This window comes from Strix aluco, chromosome 2, assembly GCF_031877795.1.
Source record: "Strix aluco isolate bStrAlu1 chromosome 2, bStrAlu1.hap1, whole genome shotgun sequence".
NCBI lineage: Eukaryota > Metazoa > Chordata > Aves > Strigiformes > Strigidae > Strix > Strix aluco.
The window spans coordinates 118078412-118106152 of record NC_133932.1 but is presented as its reverse complement, the minus strand read 5'-3'; the positions used below and the strand labels follow the sequence as shown (position 1 = coordinate 118106152).

Genomic DNA, 27741 nt, shown 5'->3' with positions numbered 1-27741 from the left:
CTATGGAGCAGGCAGAACTATTTCCTAATGAAAATACAATGGTGGGTGCTCTGCTTGGAGAGGCTCTTGCCTGCAGTTCAGATGAACCGACAGGAGGTGAGGCAGCAAGTCTGTGCTCTGGCAGTATGTGTGGGAGTCCTGACCACAGGGTGGTTCTTGGCCAAGTGAACCTGTGGGGTGGAGGCAGGCAACCCGCATACCTACATCCCCTGGGCTCTTGACCACAAGCAATATATTGTCAGCAATGACCAAGAGGACAAAACCCAATTTTGACTTCTGGAACTCCAAGGAAGGTGAATATTGTAGCTTCTTTCCCTTAGTTATCTTCATCTGATGAATACATACGATTTTGGACCCTATGCTGACCAGTCCGAGCTGAGTAAATTGTAAGGTGGCTTTTCACAAACAGTTGCAGCCTGTATTGAGCACCAGTTTCTCAATTTACTGTAACCCTTGGGTGTTGGGGCAAAGCCAAGGAGCTGTGAGGTATCGAGGTTCAAGGCTGCTCCATGTTAAGTTACTGATGAAGCCGGAGTTGGGGGTGTCTAGCAGCCAACTTCTAGAATCTCAAAATAGGGGAAGGGGTGGCTAAGGGGTCTCAGTTGTCCATGAAGAAACTGAAAGGCTGGTCTGTGATGTTGCCTGGTACCTTCTTAAGGAGCAGGAGAAAGAAGGGGTGACCCACCTCCCAGCAAATCAGTGCATCACGGGAGGGTGGGGCCTGTGGCTTCCCACAGCTCAGTGCTTGCCAGCTTCTGTCACTGCAGGGGGAGATCTTGAGACAGGCAGGTGTCTCTGTCTCACAGCAGGCTCCAGCTATCCATGGGGTGTCTGCCTCTGCCAGCTGACCCCAAGCATCCAGCTGGTCCAGAGAGAGCCAGGCACTTGTTTTCTGCACATTGTGTCCCTGTGTGGTGAGAGAAAGGCAAGAGCAGGAGTAGAAGCTGTAATGGCTCCTTAGGGCCTTCACCTTCCTCACCTAAGGCCTTAGCAAAGCAGAGGCCAAAACTGAAGTAAGCGTTCCTGTCTGCTGAGGATGAGGCATACTTTCTTTCATGAGCTGTGATTTATGTATGTGGTGGTTTTTTTTTCCCCTCTCGGGAGTCCCTTGGTGCAGCATAGTCTGAGGGATTTTAGGTTCAGTTCTGCCCCCTTTCTCTGGCTTCTAAGTTAGGGAGTTGCAATTTCAGCCTTCATGAATGACCCTCACTTGCAGAATCACCTGTGTCTGAGTCACTTGTTCCCCTAAGATTGAGAGGTTGAAACGTGCAGTGGAGCTGGTCTAGCGTGGCCAGAGGTGGGATGGGTGGGATGTTTGGCAGGGTGAAGGCAGTCGCCTCTGGTGCCAAGGAAGAGGCTCTCCACAATACTGCTGCTGTGAGGAGCCCACATGTCATAACAGCTCAGTGACTTCTGTCACCAGAGGCAGGTTGGGTCAGGCTTGGGGCGCCTGCTGCCTGTGTGCTGGATCATGGCCATCAGATCAGCTGTCTGGTTTTTGGCACCTTAAAAGACCTGGGCAGACAGAAAAGTGAAGACCACTGCTAGGTGACTGGCTCACCGCAGAGTGTCATCCGTGCTGCAAAATGAGTGAGGTGAGTCTTGCAGTACCCAGCATGTAATTACAGAATTGCACAGCCTCCCACCAAAGGCAAGGACAGACCTGCCATTAGAGGTACACAGGAATATGGGCATTTCCTCATTTTTGTGTCCTGGTTTTTGCTTTAATTGCATTTAAGGGTAATTCTCAAAATTAAATGTAGTCAATGTATAAGGCAACAGCAGCAAGTGAGCCTGTGCCTGTGACTCAGCTGCTCTGGGAGGGGGCTTGGCTTTGCTGCTGGAATGGGGGATGTGGCCCAGTGAGGGCTTGTGCCTGTGCAGCCCAGGGCAGGTCTTCACACAACTCCAGAGAAAAAGAGGAACACCTGCTGGCTTTAATTTGGTGGCCCATGAGGCAAAATCACCAGGAAATGAACATGCAGAACTTCCTTCTGTAGGAAATACTTCAGCTTGACTGTTTAGGTGTGGAGTTCAAATGACTGCTATGGAAGTACAAACCTCAGGTGACCTCTTGCCCAGCTACTTCAGACTAAACATCTCTTGAGAAAGACATTTGCCCTCAAACACTTGCACTTCACACAGAAAGGTAATGCAGAAGTGAAGAGCATTCAACTTCCTGTATCCCTTCAGAAGCGCTGGGTTGTTCAGGACCCTCAGTGGGGTATTTCTAGTCTCACAAGACTGACAGGCTTAAGTAGAGATATCTTGGCCCAAAAACTCACTTGACCTCTTCAATACTCAGCAAGAGACTCCAGTGACTTCTGCAAGTGACAGCTTCAAGGGCACCTCTGGGTGAGTTCCTCATAATGCTGGCTGAGGCATGAATTCCCCAGCCCCTGCTTCAGGCAAACATGAGTTAGTGTCTTCAGGCTTGAAGATAATGGCAGGTCTTTAACAGGGGCTGAAACTGCACCTGGCCCAGACCCCCCTGCTGTGTATGCTGTTTGAATCCAAGTATTCCTTTCCTTGAGTCTTTGGTGCATATTTGAGAGATGTAGAAGACTGCCAGCACTCCGTTGCTGAGCAAGAGATAGGAGCAAGCATAGCCAACCCTTTTCTTTCTAGTCTTCTGCTGAGATATTCCAGCTGAAAGCAGTGAAGCACAGACCCCAGGCTCCAGAGGACAGGAGGGGAGAGCCCCAGCAGCAGTTCCAGGTAGGGCATTTGAAGAACAGCACCAGGCACACCACAGTCCTGCACCACCACTCCTTGTTACCTGCGTGCTCAGCTGGGGCTCCGCACTGTCTTGCGGCACTGGCCTAGCCTGGGGCCTGCTGACAAGGATGCTGTGCTCCTGGTGCCTTTGATTTAAGAACTGCGCTGGAGAGCGGGAGGCTTATGCTTGAAAGGGAGAAGGGAAACGCATGCATATGAAAGTACTAAAGGTTTGAAATATGGTCCTACCCGCACATCACAGCAGCCTACATGGCCAGGAACAAACCACACCACTCTGCACCTATAGGGCCTTCCAAGGCTATAGGCTTCCACCTATAGGCCACCCTTCTAAGGGTGAGGTTTGTTGCAGTAGATGTGTCCCCTCCAGTCTAATTCATGCACAGCCACCCAAGCACTTGTCCTGGGGAAGGGGGTTTGGGAGCCTGAGTGACAGGTGCTGTGCTGAAGAAGAGGAATTGCTTCAGCTGCCATGGATGTGCTCATGGAACAGCTACCTTGGGAAACCTACCAAAGCAGCCGGACAGACAGGATACAATGTGCTAAGCAGCTTAGACTGCCAGCAAAGGAGAATGTCCTGGTTCCCACTTCCCTGCCCTTTCCCTTCTCTCGCCTCAGCGCCCACCAGTGCCTTTGCAGGTGAGCAGGGATTTGGGTCAGCACAGAGTCCGTGAACAATTTAACCTTGAAAAACAACAAATAGTTCCTGGTGGTTGGGTAAGCAGGAATGGCTTCCCCTGCAGCCACCAGGGCAGTGACGCAAGTGAGGGTGTGGGACCTGCAGCTGGGGAAAGGCAGGACCATGCAGCAAGGCCTGAGACTGGTTTACAACAATTGCAAAAGCAATGATTAGGGAGTGTCACTACAGGGCTTTAAGCTAGGAATACATTATGCCAAAAATTATAAAAGTATTTGAACACCTTCCTGCCGGATGTTCTGCAAACTGTCCTTTGCTTGGTCTCTCCCCAGGAGAAATGCCCGTGGAGCACAGCATCTTCTATGGACCACTTTCTGTGTGTGCACATTTGTGCTATTTTTTTTTTTTAAACTCTTCAACTTGAATTAGACAAGATCAAAGAAAGTCACAGACCTATCTTGATGTCAACTGCCCCTTTTTAAAAGTGGGTATTACCGTAAGAACAGGATGAGGTTTCACATTTAAGTTGATAGATAACACAGCCACTTCCTGGTAGAAAGTTGTATTCCTGGGGGCTAATGTACATGTGATTCCACAGTGCTGCCACTGGATGTTGTCATTGCTCCTTATAAATGCCACAATCTCTGTATTACTGTCCCATGGAGAAACAAGGTACTCCCAAAATACAAGGCAGCTCCAACATCTGCTACAGCTGTTAATGGAGCACATGCAACCACCATGAGTACTGGACCATCTGAATAATGACAACAGGAAACAAAGCAAATATCACATTTTACAGCAAATTTAAAGCATCATGGATCCTTTAAATAAGCAAGGAAGCCTGGACTCCAGTTATTGCTCCAGTGATTTATAAAAACATCAACAAAAGCACAACAGGAGGCACTAAAAGTGGTATTTGACAACCATCTGGGAAGTTTCATTTCACTGCAAGATCTATATTTGTATTTAGTCTCTGGCAAAATATTTCCAAGCTAAGAAAGCACTGACCACCTTAGGGGGCTTCCTAGGCAGAACAGTGAGACTTTCCTTTGACAACAAATGGGATTATGGCGAGAAGTTTGTAGCCAACACATTTTATATACTTAAAAAAGTGAAAAAAAGGTTAAGAACCAAAGCAAATGAAGAGAAACTAAAGGCTATGCTTTTTTGGTTGCTCCCCAGATGTCATTCAATATGGAAGTACAGTTTTGTGCTGGGTCCAATCCTTTCTGACCGCAGGCTACTGCTAGAAGATGTGATCCCATTCTCACCTTTCCCTTACATCTGATCTAGTGCTCACACATGCAGAAGTAGAGTCTGAGATTACTGTTGGGGAGGACAAACTAGAGGAGAAAATAAAATTAACTGGCCTTTCAGTGGCTCAGCAAATGGAAGGAGTCCATTGTAAAACTGCACAACCCCTAGATTCTGTGGCAAGAGAACTGGTAAAACAGCCTCTAGTGGAAGCAGCTCCCAGTTAAACTAAATTAAGCACAAAACAGAACCGTACCCTGAGCCAATTTTGCCTATTTTCAGGTGATGACTGACCCTTACAGAGCTACCATGTTTGCTACTTATTTAGCTACTGTTTATCCAAACTGCACCTTCTGACAGGCCAATGCAGTTATCAGATTCACCCCACATCAAACCAACCTGTAACTTGTTTTAAGTTCTTTTGTATTATTCCCACTCTGACATGTTACATTACTTTAGCACACAGTGGGACGAGCCTTTTTTCAGCAGCAATACTGGCCTAAGTGGAGTTTTACCTTCCTCCAGCCCCATGGCTACATCCTTGGTTGTTCCTGCATTTGCACTTCTGCAGTTTATCAGATGGCCACACAGCCACCTCTGTGAGAGAACTGATCTGAGTAGGAAAAAAACCCAAAAGACAACAAAACATTCCCTCCCCAGCTTATTTTGAACATAGATAAGACTCCAACACTGCTTATGCTTTCACTTCTGCCAACTTTTCCTCCCCCACCCTCAATACTCAAACCACTGCTTAGGCCTTACTGAAACCTAAACAGTTTTCAAGGGTAAAGCACAACAAATTAAAACTAGTTTTTGGTTTACTGCTCTGATTATATCCACCCCAGAGCAGTGGTCCTGCTATAAAGAATGTAAGTACAAACAGCAATATTACTTGTATTAGGGCAATATTGTAGGCAAGAAAAACAAAACTAACTAGTAAAACTTAATTTTTAGATTCCAAAGTCTCATGTCAGCATCATAATAGCTTGAGTAGACCAGAAGATTTTAAGATTACAAATTGTCTTCAAGATGACAACTGAATCTCAAAATACTAATTGAAGCCCTTTCATATCAGTTAATGATGCAAGTGGCTTATGGTGAGAACCCTGGCACTGCTAGGTACAACTCTGCAGTTCCCTAATAGAGGAAAGGACAGTGGAGGGCATAGTTGTTCTCAAGTTTAGGGAACGGTCACTTATAAGGCCTTTTGGGAATTTCCTTAGTTGAAGGGGGGGAGGAGGAAATACAGCAAGGTCCAGGACAGTAGTGCTGCTTGTTCCATTCCATGTTAAATGGAGTCTTTCAGGATATCTGACTTGCTTCAGGGCGAGGGAGTAGCCATGAAGTGCTGTGGAAGGAGAATGCAGGCTGTGAAACACCTCCTGTTTAGTGCTGGTAAATCAGTCTGGCTGAAAGATTTTTCTTCTGCAGCAGAATACTTTGTACCTTTTTAAGACCATGAAATTCCATGACTAGCATCCAGCCCATTAAATTGTTTTAGTCTGTGAAGATGCTGGAAGCTGGTCTGGCCTTCACTCTCTGAATGAGTTGGATAGAACAAGTAAATGTTTTTATAGCAGCAGATGATTAGTTTTTCAAGCAGTCACCAAGCATCTGAGACTGACTACTAAAAAAAAAAAATGTAAGTGTTGATCAAGCTCAAAGACTGACACATAAACATACATAGTTATTTTTAAAAAGCTAGCACATAAAAGTAACAGCATGCTAAGGCCAGAACTAGTACAAAATCAGCTTCTCCAGTTAATTTGATGTACGCTCATCCTGGAGAATGACTGCAATAGCAGGAAAAAGGCTCCTTTACTTGCTAGGTTTTAGCCAGGACAAGTCCGTCTAAGCAACTAGAGAAATACTTCCAGGCATCTCCAGCTGTCTGCATATCCTGAGGACTTCAAAAAAAATACTCAGAAAAGCATCCAGTTCTCCCCATCTCCTGGTGTTGTGAAAGACAAAAAAATGTTTCTCATACAATCTGCAGCTCAGAATCTAAGATTTGTTTTGTAACCAGGATCACTATTGCTATAAACAAACTTATGGTTGCTTAGTTCTAGGATAGAACTATTGTATTGTCAAGATTTATGACCAACAGAATGGTGATCTGAAACCATGGTGTAGAAAGTATCTATTTTTGTGTCCTTTAGGTGAACTTAGCTCACTATAATGTGAAAACCACACCTCTGTAGTTTAATGTACCCATCTCTTCACGAAGCCTCTCACCCTTTGAGCATGTGTACATTAATAGGTAGATACTGTGACTTTAAAAGTGAGGAATAAAACTAGCCAATAGATGATATTGTGATAAAATACTAGCCAATAGTTATGTATAGGAGGTATGCACTTGTGTGTTCAGAATCAAATAATTATGGTATGTGTTTGTAACTCAGTGTGCTGGCTGCTTTGGATGCCGAGCACCCTTTTCTGCGCAGAACTGTAATAAATACAAATATTTCAACTCTGTGTGCTAACTAGCTCTTTGCAGAACCCTGGTTTTGGGACAACACTCAGACAGTCTCTCCCTTCTCATGTGTTGCATGCCTGCCCTCATATAAATGACAGCATTTGAGCCATCAACAGGAAGACAACGTACAGCTGGTAAGAGCAGTCCTGGAGTCACTCACAGGAATAGCTGACACTGGGAACAGTAAATTGGCTCCCAACAAGGATATGTGGTTGGGATTCCTTGCGGACAAAAGTAAGATCTCTGGTAGAAAAAGGTTCTAATTAATATGACTACCAGATACCAAAAAAAAGTGCCAAAAACCCCTGAACTTAAGCTTGGTCAGCTATTACAGGGATAGATGTTCATATTTAGAAGTGACACCACCACTTACAGAAGGCACATGGCAGCAGTGCAGGAGAGTAAGCATTCACCTACATGCCTGCCAGCAAATCTTTCCAGCAGTTGAAGATCTATATAAGCAGTAACAGTTGCACAATATATTTTCAAATAATTCATATTTGAGCCAGAGTCACCTTTTAGGGCTACAGAGGTTAGACTGTCAAAAGGAAAACAGATGTATAGCACCTAATACAATGTCAGTGCAAGAAAACTATAAGAAGAAGGAAGCAGCAGTGAAAGAAATGCCAGTCAGATAGGTAACAGAGCACCCGATGCAGGAACATGTCTGGTATGTCTTAGTATTGCAGAAGTGACTAATAACATAGAAGTGCTTTAAACAGTAAAGCAGGAGTTACTCTTCCAATAAAAGACAGACTTGTTTCTGTTGAAGATACCAAATACTGTCGAAGCACTACACTTCAAGCTCATCCCTGAAAGATGTAGTGTCATCAAAATAGCCAGAGATATCCACTTTCTAGGGCAATATACTGGACTTTTCCTTTAGTGCAACCTAACTGCACTTCTCTACAGCCTACTGTAAATGCAACAAACATGAGAATCAGGCAAAACAGCTGAGGCACTACCTCACACATGACCCCACATTCCTCTCTGAAGCAATATACATATTTAAAAACCCTCAACATATTTTGCCAATAATTTCAATAAAAAATTAAACACAAGTTGTTAGTTCAAGCATCATGGATAAATGATGTTTCTCCATTAAGCTTTTCCTTAGTATGGCTCTCCTCCCACCAGTATTTTCTTTTGTTTTTTGAGCTTGTTAGGATTCAGTGATCCATGAATGTGAAACAGTCTCAACATGGTCTTCAGCTTGATTTCAGATGTTTGGCTTGAAAAATCCAGGATATCCTCTGCAAACATATCCAGAAGGGTTCATGAACTTACCTCAATCATTTTTTGAATTAGCAGAAGACACAAACAGTGGAAACTTTTTTTTTTAGTTATCTTGACAAGAAAAAAAGAAGGGTCAGCTAAAGTAAGAACTTTGATCTATTTGATTACTCGAATGGAATCCAACTCCAAATATATTTAAGACTACTTTTACCGGTCTCATTCAGGGTTGTTGTGACTATTATTTGACTCCATACCTGTTACTTGTACTTCTCACCTAAATAATCTGTACTGACCCCAAGTTTAACAGATAATCAACAAGTGTAATATACATTACACTGATCAGGAATACCTACACTTCATCGAGTTGTCACAAAAACTTCTTTCTTTTCAAATCGATAGTTCTTTTTAAAGCTATTATTCCATTGTTTAAAGATTACTCATACTTATTGCAGACTAATTTCCTGTCACGTATTGTTCATAAGGTGGCTTTGCATTTCAAATGACGTCTCTGACACGACCAATTTCACGGTCCTTTTGGCATTTATATACTTTTCTCCAATTCCTTAGTTTTATTGCTTAAATTTATTCAGAAGAAAGCATTCACTGGTGCTTTGATTGCCATGAGACAGATAAGACAGTAAAACTCTACCTTATTTTTTTATTTTTTTAAAGTTGGGAGGATTCAAACACACAATCAATTATAATATTTGTTCTTTACAAAAAGGTGGTCAGATACCATGCCAAAGAATAGTTATTTAGTCACAGCAACAAGATCTATTTTGGTAGCTGAAGAGCAAGCAGCTGCATGAATTTCTAAATGTGTTAAAGCATCTTCGTAGCTCCTCCAAATTAAATTGCTTAACCAAATTTGTAAAACTTAATAATACCTGTTCTCTTTGTTGCAGTAATCAGTGAAATCACTTTCATATCTTGTAGTATTTCCTGTCTTGGTCTTCATTTCCTTGGCTTTAGAAGAGTCTACTTTATGATCATACTTGGACAGAATCTACAGAAAACATTAAAAGGGAATAAAAAGAATTATCTAAGAACTCAAAATAGGATTACACTTTATACATTTTTAAGAAGTAGCAGAAAACTCTGTCTTTTTGAAGAACAAAATTTGATAACTAAGCCCTTTTAATTTTACTATTTTGATATTAAAACTATTTAGAAAAAAAATAGCTAACCTGTAGAACATCATCTGGTATCCTTGTTATTTCTGGAGGTGGAGGAGTATTGAGTAACTGGTCATAGTGTTTTATTTTGGGAGGAGAAGGGTCCCTCAAATGTTTAAGATACTCATCAGAGCTCACAGTAAAAGAAATGCTATCTTCTATGCACTGTTTATCTGTTGCATCACTCTTTGTCACCGACTCAGTCTTTCCCCCCTGCTTTACCTGCTGCAAAAGAGGTATTAAGTAAATTAACTGAAGGCATTTATCTTAGGTATTTAATAAGTGTTCTTACAAAACTACCATTAGAAAGATCTTCTACATTGACATAAGAAAAAAGTAGCACTGAAAAAAAAAAAATTGCAAACTGACATTTGAAAAACTGCTTAGGTAAAAAGCGTGTGAAAATGTACATAATTGCTATCTACTACCTCAGCTTCTGTTTTTAGCCATCTTGCTTCAAAATCTGGAAACCTCGGTGTTCCTGTATGACTGGGAGGAGGCCGTTCATTTGTCTGCGGTGACCTTGATAATACTGTATTATTTGTTCTGGAACTTCTGTTCACATCAGGAGTATAGAACACAAGTATCCTAGGAGAAGCCACCCAGTTAGCTGTTGAAATTGAGGGGGGGATTAGTAAAAATATATACATACACACACCTATATACATATATATATAAAAAAATATTACCAGTTCCAGTGCCCCAGTTTAGTTTTCTAAGTCTATTAGCTTTTTATAGATTTGCATATTCTAAAACATCTGTATCATTTTGGCTGGTATTTTTCACGTGAACAATCCAAATGACAGAATTCCATAAAAGCAGCCAATATAAATGTGAAAAACCCCAAAACTAGTTCCACTACTGAATATAACTGAAAAAGCTGTCATCATTGCTTTAGTTTCTCATATATTCAATTGTTGCTACATTTGTCCCAAGATCTTAATGCATTTTCAAGAGTACATATTATATCTCCTCTCAAAGAAATTTTAGCACTACTCTTGAAAGATCTAAGTTAGTCTTGTTAGCCTCTTTCAAAGGAGTTTCTTTTCTATCTTTAAACAGATCTAATGGGTATTCTTAGGACAGTATTTTTATTTTGAATAAGGATAAGCTGCAATTACAAAATGATGGATCTATCTGCATAATTATAGATGGATATGAGTAAAAGAATGAGGAAAGATTTATACTGAAGCGAGAAACTTTCCCATAGAAGCCACCAACGTTTCATTTTCTAGACATTAGTACCCACACAATGACTGGGCCTGAATTAACTATATTTAACAAGAAACAGTTTAAAAGTTTTCCATGTGATTACAATGCATTTACACATGTACTATGTAAAAAATGCATATATATATTTATTTCACATATTTTAAACTTACCATTCTCAGCTGTCACTTTTGGTTTCGGCCCAGGAGTAACCATGATTTCCTTGGATGTCATTTCTGGTAGAGTCACTTCATGATCATCTTTTTTAACCAACCTGAAAACCAAACCCCTCAATTAGCTCTCAAGTAATATGAAGAAATCACACTTAAAGGAATACTGCGAACCTGATCACTTTTCTAGCATTTGTTCATCAACCTGCAAGTAAAAAATTCAGCTCCTCAAAGATGATTTTTTCATAGATTTTTCATCTAGGATTCTACTGCAGCAGTTTGTAGCATGCAAATGTTCAGTCCATCCACAAATTACACAAATGTACATCCACTTATACACTGAGATTTCAATCCCAGGCATAAAAATACCCCTCAAAATGAAACAACAAAAAAAGGTAGGATCAATTTTCATTGTTCCAGATCATCAATTCTGTGTTAGGGGTACAGTCTATTTTATTTTGAACTGCCTGTTGTCTACAAAATTCTAAACAAGAGGAAATCTTTTCAGCTCTTAACCTACTAATATTATTGTGAACACTAAAGATTTTTAATTCAATTTTTAAATTTGAATAAGATTACTTATGTTAATCACTAGCTGACTTCACAGAGTGAAAAGCCATTTAATATCAATTCCACAAAACTAGAAACTGAAAATTTAAAAATTATTTTTGCATATCAAAGATATTCTAGTGGAAGAAGGGTGTAGGCAGTTAAGAGAAAATACCAGACAAAAAGTGGAAGCTAACCGAAACTTTACACAAGAGAGTGTCTATAAAAAAAATTTTAAATTTTTAAGAAGTTATCTTAACTATGAGAACCAGATATAGAGATTCTCTACAAAAAGCCTAAGCTTAAAAAAAAAAAAAAAAAATCGATTTGAGGCAGTATATTTTACTTAAACACATCTCAAACTTTGACTTAAAAAAAGAGTAATTTTTCAAGTCAGTTTTGCCTTGGAAGTATTATACTCGAAACCACATGATCTGTAGTTTTTACAATGGAGAAGAACAAGTATAACACCACACACACTTGTTCAGACACTTTTTTTTTCCCCCTTCTGTTCTTTCCTGATTACTTTTGGTTTCAGTTTTGTAGTAGGTACACTGAAGTACATTGTTCTTCTCACCTGCTTCAAAACTGAAAACCTGAAAAACAAAGTTGGAGGAGTTGGGGTCTACTAAATATTTTTAAGAACTCTGAGACAATTTTTTTTTAAAGTGGAACGCACAGCTGCTAGACAGATTTCAGCTACGTACAAGACCTGGCTGGCACATGCAAGGGATATGAAAGGGGAGGGTTGTCTCCAAGAAGGTCAGAATTATTACCTGTCTTTGTAGCTGGAAACTACTGGTGTAAGGCTACCTCATTTTTACTAGTTTTTTTGTTTATCTTCCTTGGGAAGGAGACTCTGTGCATTATCCAGTGGGATTTTTTTTTTTAAATTTTCTGGCTTACTGTTCTGCCCATTTAACATGCTAAGCCTTCTCACTAAGAAGTGAGATGAGTGCTGTTTGGAGGTAACAAGCTGTTTAATTGTTTCAACCTTCTTGATCAAACCCCAAGCTAACTCTAACAATGTGGCAAAATAAACAAATAAGCTAAAAGACAGTTAACATTTTAACTCTAATGACTTAATGTCATGACCTCTCACATATGTCACTAATTCTGAATCCATATGCAGCTTTAACTTCCTGATATTACAATTCCAATGCTATAAAGCTTTACACACATTATAATATTTACATAACTATTCAGAAGGAGATCCCAAAACCATTTTAAAAGAAAATGTATCCTTTCACTTTTCTACCCAGTAATCTTAAAATTAAAAAAACACTCAAAATTCAACCATTGCAGTAGACTGGATCTCTGGGGAACATGGCATAGTTCTGAAGAACTTCAGACCTGTGCCTACATTGCAAGTATCAGGGATCAAAAAAACCGCAAACCAAAACAAAAACTTGAATGATTTCCACAACTTATTTTGAATATTTTTTTAAAAAATTTCTCTACATACCAAATACTTAGCTGCAGAACAGCGAGTTCCTTTTAAATATTGTCAGCTTTTAAAATTAAATGTGTTGCTAATACTAACTATAAAAACGTGATCTACCTACCTTTACAATACCTTAGAAGTATAGAAGAATACTTCTACTGCTGAAGTGTTCTACACCTCACTGCTGCAAATTCTTTTAATTTTAATCAGAACAGTGAAAATCTGGAGATGTCTTTTCAACAGAAGACTGGAGAAAAAAGAGCTAACTGTAAGGTGGGGCTGGATAACGTAAGAGATAATACACTGTTTCTACAAGAAGGCATTTTACTGACTGCTTTGGAAGTTTTTTCCTGGTCTATATTACTAAAGCTTTTGAAACCTTTAAATTGGCTATGTAATATCTACTGCAAACAATCAAGCATGCTCAAATTCAAATCCAAGGTTAAGGAAAGCAAAAGATCACAGATATGCTGCGCATTTTCCCTTTGTAAATAGACTACATATGGAAGATTCTTATCGTGGTACAGTCAAGGTAAGGAGTATATCAGAGATGTGTTTCATAGCAGCATTTGGCACTGCAAAGTTGAATAAAGACACAGGACTAACCAGCTGGTAGATATATCACCTGCTTGAAGAAAAAGAAGAGCAATAGCAGCAAGAAATTTGTACAGCAAGAAGAAACTTCAGAAAATTCAGTAGAGAAACTGAACTTAAGTAATTTACTCACTTCTTGCTTGTCTGAGCAGTTTTTCGAATGAGTGACATTGTATAATCTTCATTCATACACATGGTATGTTCACTAATGCCAAAGTGTTCAAGTTTTGGTGTTATACACACATAATCATCCATCTTTAGCATACATTTTGGTGTTTTGGGCAAAATAGAGGGGGCCTGTGTTTTTAATGGAGTCTTACTCCTTGAATTTTCTTGATATGCATTTGTTGTGTGTTGTCTTTTCACTGCACTCCAAGGCCTGGAGAAAGCATATTGCGAGAGACCAAAATCAGAAAGCTGGGGGTTACGCAGCGGGTCTTTGGGCACCTGTGGCTTCTCAGGACAACCAGGAAGATGAGGTACATCATCGGCTTTTTTATCAGATTTATTCTGGACAGACATCGTCGAATCACTGTTAACTTCTACTTCCTCCTTTTCTGTTTGAAAAAAGTAGCAATAAAAAAAAATATTTATCAGAAGTTTCTGTTTTAAGAATTTATAAAATAAATTTGGACTTCCTTTCCTCATTTTTTTTAAAATTTATTATTGTAAAAAAGATTCCTTCTTTCATTTTAAAGCACTGAACCTGAAGATACAGCAGCTATCAAAAGCTCGTATCAGGCTAAACTTATAATATAGGTCACACATTTACCGAATTTCACTCTATTGGTAAACATTGTTTCTAGGGAAAATGACAAGTATATTTTTAACTGAATTCACCTCCCTGTATGGAGAAGGCAGGAAGTGCTAATCAAATATATTTATTTGTTTTTATTTCAGTGCAAGAGTGGAAATTCATAAAAAATGTACAACAAATGACAATGAAAATAAAATTTGTATAGAACTGAAAACGTGTTTGGGAAAGAGCAAAGGCTGCACGCAGTACTAGAATGCTCATTCTTCAGAAAAACAGTACTGAAGAAAGGTTATGAAGCAGCAACTAAAAACTCATGAAAGAGAGTTGCTTTTTAGATAACAAGAGTCCACTGCAGAAATAAACAAACACGTAATTTGTACATTTCTGTAATTAAACTGAAACACCTCAAAATATTTGTGAATTTCTGCATGATGTAAGAAGCAGGGGGGAAAAAAAAGAGCTATTTAAAACAATACAGCAGAGTCATTACCTTTTTATGTGTATTGGTATTATATATTCAGATACACTGAAAAATACATCTTAAAAAAAGAAATTAACCTTGTCGCTCTATTTGGAGTCTGCTTTAAATGCAGAGAGAGGACAGAAAGGGAGGTACTATAAAATTAGAGCCTTCTGCCATATCTTCGTAAAACAGTTTTAGTAGCTTAACTTGGAGGAGAATATGGTCCATAATCACAATTTTGTTTTCTGCAATGACTGGATGATGCTCAGGGGAGGGTTAAGGCATCCTCTCCAAGGACTTCTTGAAGATTGATTGGGCCCTTGATACCGAAAGGGGTACATGTACTACTGACAGCTGCAGAATTTAAACTCATTTGGCATATCTGCATTTTTCATGCAGGTGTGTGTGTGCTTTCTGACTGGATTAAGGACACCCCACCCCCCCCATGATCAAGCTACTAAACTACTACTGCTTGTCACATGTCACCTAACCCCCATATGTGCTTCTCTTGTTCCATTTGTGCTGTGGAGCATGTTATTTTAAGATTTTCCCTACAGTGAATTAAGTTAATGGAATCATCACATATAGCATCTACAATAGCTTCCCATGAATGAGAAGCTGAAACAGCATAATCCTGTGGGTTAGGAAAACATGTTTGCTAACATGTTTTCTGAATATAACTATTACTGGAGAAAAAACCCAACACCACCCACTAACTTAAAAGCATGCCAGGAGATCTAACTCTTAAGTTTTTATATTTTGGTTTATTCTTATGGCACCAATCACAACAGAATCTTTTACCCTCTGGATATTATTATAAAGCAAGTAACACATATGTACTTGATCTCTTAATTAAGAGAAAGATACACATAGCTAAAGAGAAATATTTTAGAAAATTACATTTATCTTCACATACTGTATTGACAAGAAATATTACCTGTAAAGTCTTTGCCATGTGGTTTGTAGCCATATTTCTGGAACAGCTCTCTTATTTTTCCAAGATCTGCTGCATTTCTTTGCATCAATATTTCACTTGCCTTCATAAACTCACGAATTGCTTGTTTTTCAGAGCAACTCTTACCACAACTGTCATTAATATCTTCCTTTGGGGGCAGAGGTGGGGAGGGAAACAAAGAAATACCAGTTTTCAAATCACCACATAGTAGTTGTTTACACATGAATTGTTTTGGGAGTAACTATTGAACTTCAATTTAGATGAGGATATGCAGCAAATGTAGGTCTTATTTATACTTGAAAACTAGGTTACAAAATATCAGGATTATATAAGGGCATGAGTGTACAAAAGCTTACAAAAGCTAAACTAAGATGACAGTTTGCAGAATAACTACTTACTGGTATCCTCTCAAACAAAAATATATACTTTTACTCCACAAAAACATGAGATAACAGCAATTAGTTTGGACTCTTACTCCCCATGTGCAAAGAATTAGTGCAGAGCAGATGGTAAACCTCAAGTTTATATACTAGCTTACCTCTCAATTATTTCTACACTTGCTCTTTAGACCATTTTTCCTACTTCTATCAAAGAAACAAAGAACATTCTCCACAAGTTTAACTGAATGGCTGAAGGTACTGAAACTTCTGTGATTTTCTTTATTCTAAGTGTTAGTCATCGAATGCAAACAAGCATACCTTTTCTCAAGGGAGCCGCTGCTCCTGAATCCTTCTCCCCTATACCTACACCTTGGCACAGCTACAACTTTCCTGTTACCTTTGTTCCCTGCTGATCTGAGCGACAAAGTGATTGCAAACTAATAAATACTGCTAAATCTACTTTAAGTCACCCGTAAGTTTTTGGGCACTACCCCGACATCCACTGCATTATAAAGACTTAGAGGTAAACGAATAAAATAAGGGTCAGAACTGCTGACTAACAAAGTTGTATTGTGGCTTAACAATACAAAGAGAACCATACGTTTATGGACGCTCCCCCCGGCCAATTTTTCAAGACGGAAGCGAGTTAATACATTACCTTTAGAGTCCTGATTTCACAAAGGAAGTCATATAAGGCCCTTATTGGAGCCTCATCTTCATAGTCTTTGATATGCACGTTCACATAAAAGGGTTTGGAGAGAAAAAAGGGGTATTTTAGCATGCAAGTACATTCTACATCAGAATATCTCTTATATTAGAGATGTTGGAGTCATATGTTAGAGAGTCAAGATAGAGAAAACCAAAGAGAAACTAGTTCATATTGGGTACTTTGCACAGTGTAAGACTGCAGTTTGCACAGTATGTTAAACTACACAAGAGAAACTGTACAGGCTTCCATTTTACTGTTACTACTAATACTTTAGAAATTAATGTATAACAAGTGTTGGTAGAATAGGTAGGTCCCTGGGCTATCAAGGATTATTTCATGTTAAATTTTTATCCTTAAAGAATTTGAACTTGAAATAATACTAAAAATTGAAAAAGAGATATAGACACCACTGAAAAACATCCATCAACAAAAAGCTGAATTCGTCTGCCTTATTTGCACGTGGGCAGACGTTAGTATTGTTCACTTACACATGCACCATTTATTACTTATTTCACTGAAAATCAAGGCTAATGCAAATAGTGTAAAAGAGGACACCTGCTATGTGACATAGCACAACAATAAATCCAATTAGAAGCTTGAGCTATCTGTGCAGAACGAGAACAAGCCCTGCAAATGCCTTTTCCTGTCTCAAAGCAAGACCGTGATTCCCCGTTCATCCCGTTTTTTCCCGTGTAAAAGCTCACCTACACACTCCCGAAGGAGCTCAGATAGACAACTGATACGAGGAGAAATAATACCCAGCCGACCTACTCCCAGGCCCATCCCCGGAGCCATCAGCCCACCAAAGGCCCATCTCCGCATGCCCAGAGGAGTTTAGGGGCACAATGGCAGGCGAGAACCCCAATCAAGGACCCCCAAGGAACAACCGCCCCGCCCGCTCGTCGGGCTATCCCAGCAGGACCATCAGCCCCAGCGTCCATCTGTGACACCCCGAGTCATCGGGAGCAAATGTCCAGATCACCGCCGGACTGGGGGTCTTGCTGCCTGGGGGTGGGGCGGACAAGCCAGCAACAGCCCCGGAGCAGGGCTGCGGCCCTGGGGGCGGGGGAGGCCGCGGCGGGAAGAGGCGAGGCCTGCGCTTACCCGTGTCCTCTTTGCGTAGGGCCCGCTCGAGCTGCCTCGCCTCCTTCTCCAGCGTGAGGGCTAGGGCGCGCAGCTTCCCGAAGAAGTCCCTCGAAATGTCCATCGCGCGGCGGGGCAGGGGAGCACCTGAGGGACAGCGTCAACACCTCCCGGCGAAGGTCCCCCGATCCCAACTAGTCCCAGACCATACGAGCGGCCGTTAGCGGCTGCCCGGAGAGACTCTGAGAAGAGGAGTGGAGAGGAGAGGAGAGCCGGGCCGGGCCGAGCCACGCGCTGCCTGTGGTGAACGGTTACTGCCCGCCGCCAGCTTCGAACTGTGGGTAGCGCGCGCCCCATTGGCGCTGCCAGGCCCCGCCCGCCCGCCGCGAGCTCTCGCGAGACGGGCCGCGCACGGCCGCCCGCCGCCATCTTGCTTCCCGCGGAGGGGGCTGGAGCCGTCACCGGTGTCGGTGAGTAAGGGCGGAGGGGAGGGCTTCGGTACTTACAGGGCGCAGAGCGCTGCTGCGGTCTCTCGCGGTGCGTCTCTTGGCGGGCTGGCTGCGGTCTTACTCGGGCTGGCCTGGCCCTAAACCGGCAGGTAAGAACGGGCAGGGAATCCTTCTCCCCAGGCAGCCGCGCTCCGCTGTGCGGGCCGAGCCCCGCCTAGAGCTGGCGGGTGTCTGGCGGCCCGCGTGGCTCCTGTGGCACTGGAGAGCCCCGCGGGCAGCCGTGTCGCGTCGCGCGTCGGCCTCGATTCCTGTCTCGGCTGCAACGGACGCAGGCCTGAGGGCGAGGAGCCGGCACTGCCGTGGAGACGGGCAGCTCTGCCCTGCCTTGCCCTGCCGGGAGGGGAACCGGAGACTGAGGCAGCCATGTCCCCGCGAAGCACCACAGCTTCACTTGTAAACGCTTGGGGAGTGGAACATCAGCATGCCGTTGCACGATGGGAATGGGGTATGGCGGGGCGGCTTTTCTCAGGAGTAGGGCTCGTATATGCTATGTTAAAGCGCTTGGCTGGTTTATGGATGAAAATACCATGTAATGAGAGACCTAGGAGCTAGGCGTGTTTAGGACTAATAGGTTAATAAAGAGCACGTGGCTTGGTCTCTTTTGCTTCTTTGTTACACCTGTGTATTGTGTCAGAAACCGTATTCATGCTTTCTACATACGCTAGTTGGTCTAATATAGGGTGTTGTTCTTCCCTACAAACCAGATTTCCATAGTTAAAATACAAGACTAGGTAATTGTATATTAATAGGTTTATGGACAGACTGTAGTTCAAAACTTAATACTGAGGAAAGGCCAGATCTGGATCTAGAAGATAGACCTGGAAATACTCCCTGTTTTGACAGCACAGTTAGCTAATTGAAGAAAGAATGAATAAAGTGAATTCTTTGTTTAATAGTATTTGGGACTGGATTTTTCATAAATAATTTATGGAGGACATGCTTTAATCTCCATGTAAGGATAACTGAGCTGGATGGCCGGGGTCCAAAGAGTTGTGGTGAACGGAGTTAAATCCAGTTGGCGGCCGGTCACGAGTGGTGTCCCTCAGGGCTCGGTTTTGGGGCCACTCCTGTTTAACATCTTTATTGATGATCTAGACGAGGGAATCGAGTGCACCCTCAGTAAGTTTGCAGATGACACCAAGTTGGGTGGGAGTGTTGATCTGCTCGAGGGTAGGGAGGCTCTGCAGAGAGACCTGGACAGGCTGGAGCGATGGGCTCAGGCCAACTGTAGGAGTTTCAATAAGGCCAAATGCCGGGTGCTGCACTTGGGTCACAACAACCCCCAGCAGCGCTACAGGCTTGGGGAGGAGTGGCTGGAGAGCTGCCAGTCAGAGAGGGACCTGGGGGTGTTGATTGACAGCCGGCTGAACATGAGCCAGCAGTGTGCCCAGGTGGCCAAGAAGGCCAATGGCATCCTGGCTTGTATCAGAAATAGCGTGGCCAGCAGGGACAGGGAAGTGATCTTACCCCTGTACTTGGCACTGGTGAGGCCGCACCTCGATTACTGTGTTCAGTTTTGGGCCCCTCACTACAAAAAGGACATTGAATTACTCGAGCGTGTCCAGAGAAGGGCAACAAAGCTGGTGCAGGGTCTGGAGCACATGTCGTACGAGGAGCGGCTGAGGGAACTGGGGTTGTTTAGTCTGGAGAAGAGGAGGCTGAGGGGAGACCTCATCGCCCTCTACAACTACCTGAAAGGAGGTTGCAGAGAGCTGGGGATGAGCCTCTTTAACCAAGTAATAAGCAATAAGACAAGAGGTAATGGCCTCAAGTTGCGCCAGGGAAGATTTAGACTAGATATTAGGAAGCATTTCTTTACAGAACGGGTTGTTAGGTGTTGGAATGGGCTGCCCAGGGAGGTGGTGGAGTCCCCATCCCTGGAGGTGTTTAAGAGTCGGGTCGACTTAGCGCTGAGGGATATGGTGTAGTTGGGAACTGTTAATGTTGGGTTGATGGTTGGACTGGATGATCTTCAAGGTCTTTTCCAACCTAGACAATTCTGTGATTCTGAGTGCACTATTTAGCCAAATAAAGATTTCCATTTCCCTTTTCTGGTCTTAAGTTTCTAATATGTCTGTCACTGTACTGTCTACTGTACATAATGGTTGGTTGTGAATATCAAGTTCTGAACTGCAAACTTCAAAACAGCCAGCTAAGAGGCAGCGGAGTGTGTGATAAGTTTCTAATTATTCTTGTTGAATTTTAAATTTTTGTCCCTAAGGTAATTAGCATTTCCTATTTTTGTTTATATTTTGAGGCACAATGTTTTTAACAACAGTTTTACTCCGAAAGAGAATTCCTGGAAAACAATGGATTGGAAAGTACAGGCGACCAAGAGTGGTTACCCTGCCAATGAAGCAAGCAATGATCCGAAGGTTGGAAATTGAAGCAGAGAATGAATATTGGCTGAGTCGACCTTACCTGACACGGCAACAGGAGTACAAACATAACACAGAAGAGAGACGTGCAAAATGGGAAGCTTTCAGACGCCTGAAGAAAGCCAAGTTTCCTGAGCACAGATATATCAGCGATCATTTAAATCACTTAAATGTGTCGAAAAAGTGGACTTTTTGAATAATACGGCCTGTTTATATTTGGCATGTATTATGCACTACCATGGGATCTGCTGTTGTACCCATTATGGTCGTTTTGTAATTCAATATAGTAAGGGTAGATGATAAATGAGACTTTGCTATGGTAGACAAAATCTTACATTAAAAGTAGTCCTACAGAACAGTGTATGTTTTGTTATTCTTATGTCTAGAAAAAGACAATTCTTTCTGTGGCTCTCTGCCCTCTGCCTGCCTTCTGTTCTTCAGGGGTTTTGCGTAAGACAGTGTGAGTTACCAAGTGGGATGATGATGACGATGTGAAGTAGACGTACAGTTTCAGTGTACGCTCCCTTGAAAGGGATGATCTGCTGGTACTGACCAGGTGGCTCTTACAGGTCACTCTCCCTTCTGAAGTGATACTTCTGTACACATCAATACTTGAGGCACAACGGACAATACTTACGTAGTGCTCACTTCACCGGGCATGCAAGGACCAAGATGAAGCATTACAAAGCTAGGTGTATGAGGCTGGAACTCAAGGAAGGTAGTAAAATGTTCTGTTTTTTTAAAACTTTCTGGAAAGAACTGATGAACTTAAATGCAAGTGTCGTTGTCCTGTCAACTTGGGTGTTACTGCCCTCTTACAGAGATTATTTCTAATCTAAAAGGAACACATATGATTGCTCTTTGAGTGGCAATCTGATTTCTAAGTCATGTTTAGTGTCCTGAAGGAATATCGTCAGCCACAAGTCAGAGGTTTTTTTATTTCCCCTCTCAAGACCAAGTGACCTGGAAGGTGTGCCAAGAGTGAGTGTAATCTTAGGTTTGTTGCAGCTGGAATGTTAAAACTGGAACAATTACAAAATGTTTCCCAGGTAGCCAGTTTTTCTCAGTGATCTAATACACACACGCTACAGCTATGCAGCTTTCAGCTTCTTTCACACACTTTTATTACATTGATGTTTCATTCACTGTTGGATTCAAGTGTCAAGTCCATATTTTATCACTTTGGAAAAGAGGCCTAAAATAGTACAACTTTTTTAGTTAAACATGAACTGTACTTCAGAGAAGTATGAACAGGTCTGAACACTGATGTACAAAATCTTGAATGTACTTTCCATGGTTATAAATGGCTTAAGATAACATTTATGGAAAAGTATACACATGGGAAAATTGCACAATACAATTAAAATGTGAAGGAACTTTCAGGCAAAGCAATATGATTTTGTATTTAATTAATTTATAAAATCCCATTTTAAAAAGTTACTTCAAGTATTAAACTATAAATGGCAACATGTTTTCTCTGTGCATAGGACTAGTCCTATCTGTAACATACAAAAAAATACAATAACTGTGTCGTTATTACATACATCTTTTACACTTCACCTCAAATACAGCTTGTTACAAGTTTAGGCAGCACAATTAAAAAATAACTATGTGGAAGTAGAACAGCTAGGACATTGTGATTAGTGCAAATGTTGATGACCCTTGCTGGCAAATACAAAAATAATTGCAGAGAGCACCCAGGGGTGTTTAGTTCATCTAAGTTAAAAAGGGGACAGGGAGAGGGGGCTGATTTTTAACAGCAGGAATGCTGCCTATTTCTGTGGTAGTTTTATGATTGTAAATTGAAGTTCAGAAAGATTTAAGTTTCTCACAATAAAGCTGATAGCAATTGGTTAAGGGACAGGAGCAATCAGAGAGGAACATGCTAAGCATGTAAGTTGTCAGGTAAGCAACATAAACAGAAGGGAATCTGCATGTCACCGTTAATGCTTTGGTGCTGATAAAGGTGATCTCAATACTTCATCCCCAGCACATCTGCTTGACCGCTGAGCACGTGCTCTCTGTTTCTTAGGGCAGGGGATGGGAAGAAAGATGGGGAAACCCCCCCAAAACAATGCAAGCGATTCTGTAAACATCAGACTTCACTACCTAATGGAAACAAGATTCAAGTAATTGCTGCAGAAAACAAAGCCAAACACCAGTTTTAATCAGCATTAAAACTAACTACAACTTGCAGCTCCATTACATTTCATGAGTTATGTAATTAAGAAAAATGCATATAAAAAGCTGTCTATATATACAAAATAAATTGATAGAAATGAGTGTAGTAAATGTGTTCAGTATTATAACAAATCACTTTATATGCAGCTGCTCTCTTTGGTGCCATTTAGGGATAGAAGAGCCTCTGATGTTGCATGCTTAGCTATTTTTTAGGTATTGTGAAAGACGTGTTCTTGATCTGCATGGAATTACAAGTAGCTGCTATTTGGAGCCTCTCTAAGTGCACACCTGAACCCTATTATATACAATTTTAGACTGTGTCCTCAAAGAACATACACTATGAAGCTCAAAGTTGTGGGTGTTGGGTGTATTTTTTTTTTAATTTTTAATAAATATGGTCAGTCAGTGCTCCAGTTCTAGGCAGATCAGTCCGGTTAGTCTCTGATTATCAGAGTCAATGCATCCCTGGTCCAATCTGCCAGACACAAATGTTGCTGCAAACGCTGCTTTCTTCCTCTTGGGGCTCTGGTGAGCTACAACCGGGCCATACTTTAGACCAAGAAATTCTTTTGAGTGTGTATCAAATGGTATTCAACTTAACCAAAACCTCCAAACCACAAAAGATTACTTACAATACCGAAGAGCCACACAAGATCAAACGAGGGAAGAAAGTGTACCTGAAAACTCTAGGCAACTCAGGAGAACAGGACCAGTTTCTAAGAAGAGCATACAAAAAGTAGCTTGGTACCTGCGAATTTCACACTCAAGGGGCAGCTTTAACAAAAATGTTACCATCAGTTGTACTCAAACCACTAAAAACAGAAGTGCTCAAACTCCCTCTAAAATAACCCTCTGAATATTTAAAGTGGAAGCTTTTAATCAAAGGCTTATGATGCATCTAACTTGTGACATTGCAATCTCAGGATAATGCTGTAGGAAGTCCATTGTGAGAGAAACTTACACCTCTTCCTGCCCTCTTCCCGTAACAGGCCTTTGGTAGGAACAGCAATGTGTATGTTGTACACTCTGTGAATAAATAATTGTAAGAAAAACACCCAACTGTATTAGCTGTGTAGTGTTAAGTATTTTCTATTTATGGATCTCCCTGCCTCATCTTCACAGGGATAGGTTTATCATCTCAAGACATTTCAGAAATCTCAAGGAGAAATCACACTGAAATTGTGCTCTATGTCAGGCTTCTGTCCTCACAGTGGGAGTTTAATGTCATTTTGTATGCGTGATGTGGATTTTTTTTTTTAAAGAAAAAAAGCAGTAAGAAATACTGAAGCATAGTTTCTAATTGCAGCCAATGTCAACTATCCTACAGTAACTACAATACTATTTATGGCTTGCAATAGTAACTATTTTGATGCATCTAAAAGCTTAAGGGCTGTTATTTTTAGTGACAGGTATTTTCAGGACTTGCTGATACAGAGTAGGTTAAAGCATAGAACCAGCATGTACAACATAAACAGTTGTTTTCTCAGGATCCATCTCCCTTCTGACCTCCTGAACAGGTAGGGCTGGTCTTCTCACTGCATTAACTGGAAGTTTTCAGCTCTTCAGTGCACGGGCCCTGGTGTGCCCTTAAGAGTTCATCAATACACTTCCCTTAGAGGAATTAAGTTCTCTGTATCAGTCTGGGGTTTCTTTTAGTAACCAGTTCCCCAGGGGTAAAAAAAAAAAAAAAGGGGGGGGGCCACATTGGGGGTGGTGAATTTGGAAGAATCATATTTTAATCGCTTTACTGCATTTCATATTTGCCAAAGTGACTTCAGTAATGCCTGCTTTTACACCAACAGGAACTCTGGCCTCAAAGAGTATCCTAAGCACACTGTTCTTTTCTCATCTGAAAAGTGAGAAAAATCTGGGCCAAAATGTACCTGTGATCTGCATAAAGATGTCAGAAACATCAGCTCTTTATGAAAAGCCATAAAAATGTCCATCAGATATACAAAGAACTGGTTTCAGAAGACCAGCACTTGCTAGAGAACACACATGGACTTGGCCCAGTCTGTTTACTTGCAGTTTTTCCTGTAGATTAACTATCCTAACTTAAGAAATCAAACAAGTTATGCTGATGTTAGCCTACAGTATATATACATTCATATGGGGGTGTATCAAGCATTTGGGAGGGTGGGAAGGGAGCAGAGACCATATTGCTGAATCAGTGATACTTACCATATTAGAGAGACAGATTTTGCGTATAGTTCTACTAGATGATGTCTGTGCATGTATGTGTTATCTCAGCTGTAATCTGCTGCAGTAAAATCCAGGTGACACCCTGGGCCCTCCATTACACCAGTGTTTGGGGCTGCAAATTCTGGTATTCAGAACAAGCCATTTGAACTTGCAGCCTTCTCTGTCTCTGTTGTCTTCCCCAAGAACTTTGGCTGGTGCAGTACTGCTGAGAGCTTATATCCAGATGAGCACTTTTCACTTGACATTTAAGAAGAAAAAGCTAAACCTTTCAGCTTAATGTGTAGCAAATGGTTTTGTAAGTTTTGAAATTAGCAAATGCAGAATTTCTTGTACGAAGTTTGAAGAAACATTCTGCAACATTTATAAAACATGCAAGTTTGGACCGTCTGTCTCAAGAACATCCAACAGTGACCAAATCATGTTCACAGGTTCTCAAAGTGCTCTTGTTCTAGAAGATGAGTATCTAAGAAAAATTTATTCTTTCCAAAGACAAAAAATACTTGTTTTAAACCTTACAGTATACTTGGTACCTTAGTGTCTCCATCATAAACATATTTGACTTAAGTAGCAATCAGTCTGGGAAAGAAACTAAACAGGTTCTTTCAGTCCAAATCATCAACTTGGCTACTACCTTCAGTCTGTATCAAAAGGACTCATGTCTATTTGTAATCAGCATCAGCTGAACATCAGAAAAGTTACAGACAGGAAAATAGTATTTGTCACTTTTTCCAGGTGCAAAATTCCAATACCACCCAAAGATGATTTAGAAGTCTTCTCCATAGAGGAGTGAGGGGGGAAAAAACCCCATGTTGTTTGCTGTAGGTCTTGAGCTTAGGATGGACTTTGTTCCTCACACAGGAAACACATTTTGCCTTTTGTGAACAGGTACATCACTGCACAAAGCACTCAATTTTTAGCAATTTCAGCATCACTTAAACTGGACTTGAAGGTGGCAGACTAAAGCATACAAATTTCAGGGTGTTAACACAGATTTATGATCCAACACTGATTTTGTCATATGTACTTGAGATTTGTTTAAATGGTATTTTAGAACCAATAAAAACTTGTGCCTTTATTAAAAAGATAAAACAAAGGTATAAACCAGTATTTATAAACCATCAAGAGTCCCACAGAAAAAGCAGTACTCTTCCAGTTCCATTTTCTAACAACACACAACTGCAATGATGTTTTTCTCAGGGGTACTTTACCATTTTGTTACTGCCTCATACAGAACACTGCAGACATTAACAGAAAATGTAACAAATGTTAATTCCTTTTTGGATTGGCTTTTCTTTGTATACTGATAGACAATTGTTTTTTCAACTAAAAAATGAGTTTGCTTCTTTGAGCTCTGTTCTTGATGTGGTTATATATCAAGTTAAAATGAAGAGGGGGCTCAATCCTATAGCAAAAAAGCGACACCCAAGTAAAAGGCTTTTCTGTTGTTGGCATTGCCTTGCTCCAAAGCACAGCTAGTAGAAGGAATCCTCAGGCCTGAAAGACTTGGAGAACTATGATCACAGGGTAGACTGGTTAATGGGAAAAGGGAAGAAGACATCATCCAGTCCCTTCTGCATCACCTGGTGCTGAACTATGTATAGTCGCACTTCAGACTCACCCGCCACACTCTTATGTTGATTTTTTTTTTTCCTTCCCTTTTCCTTTCTTCTTTCTTTCTGTACCCTGGAGACCTGCTACGGAAGTGACTTCTGCAGTGCCTAAGGTGTGAAGTTTGCCTGTGGGGAGGTAGGAGTCTCTGCAATCTACCCGCACCACTGCAGCATAACAGAAATGCATAGTTCCCACTCTGGACCTTGTGCATCCAAGCAGGGCACTTCAGGATTTGGCCCTTTGGTAGCAGTATGTAATTCAGTGTTGCATAAATGCACATTAAGAATCTTAAGGCATCTGTCTTAACTTCCCTGCTCTGCAATAGTGCTTACAAGAATCCACTGTACTGTGCAGAAACTTGAATTTCTTGTCTCTTCCTAAAATGTTCATGTTCTATTTTACTGATCAATTTCTTCCAAACAAAATTAAGTAATATTCAAGCACAAAATGTGTTGCAGAAACCTAGTGAAATAAAAAAGGTAATTAGTGGAATTACATCATTAGCTTTGAAAAAACCAGATCATAGTGCATTACAAGAATGCCAGCTAGGTAACGTGATTTACAGACTCCTGATTCAGGACAGCAGTTAAGGTAACTTCAACTCATCATGAGGCTTCTGGGAGGTATGGGTGTTTCTGGTTTGGTTTTTTTTGTTTTAAACTACTTATGTTTTAGAAGATTATCTGCACTAGGAACATCAATCCATCACCACTGACCTGTGGCTAAAGTCTCTTGGATCCCTGATTGACAAGAATTGCTCATTCATTTTGAATTAAATTGATAGCTATGGGGACACAAACGTTATTTGCCTAGGCAAGGCTGGGGAACTGCTGGCTGGGGGATCGGCCACCGTTTGCAAATCATGCTCTTTTCTCTAGAATAATCTGGGGATTTTACTTGTCAGCCATGACTTTGATTCTGCTGTGTGTTATAGGCATAAAATTGAAAAATACAACTATCAGTCTGTTACAGGGTATATGAAAGTGCATGGAACATATGTTGGATCTCACAGCTATTGCATAGTTGCTTACAG

The 27741-nt window shown here is 41.1% G+C and overlaps 3 protein-coding genes across 10 annotated transcripts in view; 1 reads left to right on the top strand and 2 right to left on the bottom strand.

The window, feature by feature from the left end:
* Positions 1 to 7921: 7921 nt before the first annotated feature.
* On the bottom strand, positions 7922 to 18125 carry SKA3 (spindle and kinetochore associated complex subunit 3). 2 transcript variants are annotated; one of them, XM_074816027.1, is made up of 9 exons: positions 17849 to 18125; positions 16694 to 16758; positions 15638 to 15803; positions 13614 to 14037; positions 10897 to 10997; positions 9943 to 10124; positions 9527 to 9739; positions 9227 to 9345; positions 7922 to 8356 (listed from the first exon to the last, which is right to left on the bottom strand). In XM_074816027.1, exons 1-9 carry the CDS (start codon positions 17949 to 17951, stop codon positions 8323 to 8325), a joined length of 1407 nt encoding a protein of 468 aa, XP_074672128.1. In that variant the 5' UTR covers positions 17952 to 18125; the 3' UTR covers positions 7922 to 8322. The 2 variants fall into 2 exon arrangements, with proteins under 2 accessions (XP_074672128.1, XP_074672129.1); XM_074816028.1 differs by having other exon boundaries at positions 9527 to 9736.
* Positions 18126 to 18219: 94 nt separating this feature from the next.
* Positions 18220 to 21070, top strand: MRPL57 (mitochondrial ribosomal protein L57). 3 transcript variants are annotated; one of them, XM_074816035.1, is made up of 2 exons: positions 18220 to 18297; positions 20594 to 21070. In XM_074816035.1, the coding sequence occupies exon 2, from the start codon at positions 20599 to 20601 to the stop codon at positions 20908 to 20910; it is 312 nt and encodes a 103-aa protein (XP_074672136.1). In that variant the 5' UTR covers positions 18220 to 18297; positions 20594 to 20598; the 3' UTR covers positions 20911 to 21070. The 3 variants fall into 3 exon arrangements, with proteins under 3 accessions (XP_074672136.1, XP_074672137.1, XP_074672135.1); XM_074816036.1 differs by having other exon boundaries at positions 18289 to 18425; XM_074816034.1 differs by lacking the exon at positions 18220 to 18297 and adding an exon at positions 18453 to 18781.
* Positions 21071 to 21814: 744 nt separating this feature from the next.
* Positions 21815 to 27741, bottom strand: part of ZDHHC20 (zDHHC palmitoyltransferase 20) — a 48370-nt gene continuing 42443 nt past the window's right edge. For 4 of the 5 annotated variants that reach the window (XM_074816032.1, XM_074816033.1, XM_074816030.1 and 1 more), the window contains one exon: positions 21815 to 27170. The gene's annotated coding sequence lies outside the window, so the exon portion shown is untranslated. The remainder of the gene's footprint in view (positions 27171 to 27741) is intronic. The other variant, XR_012622104.1, reaches the window with a different exon arrangement.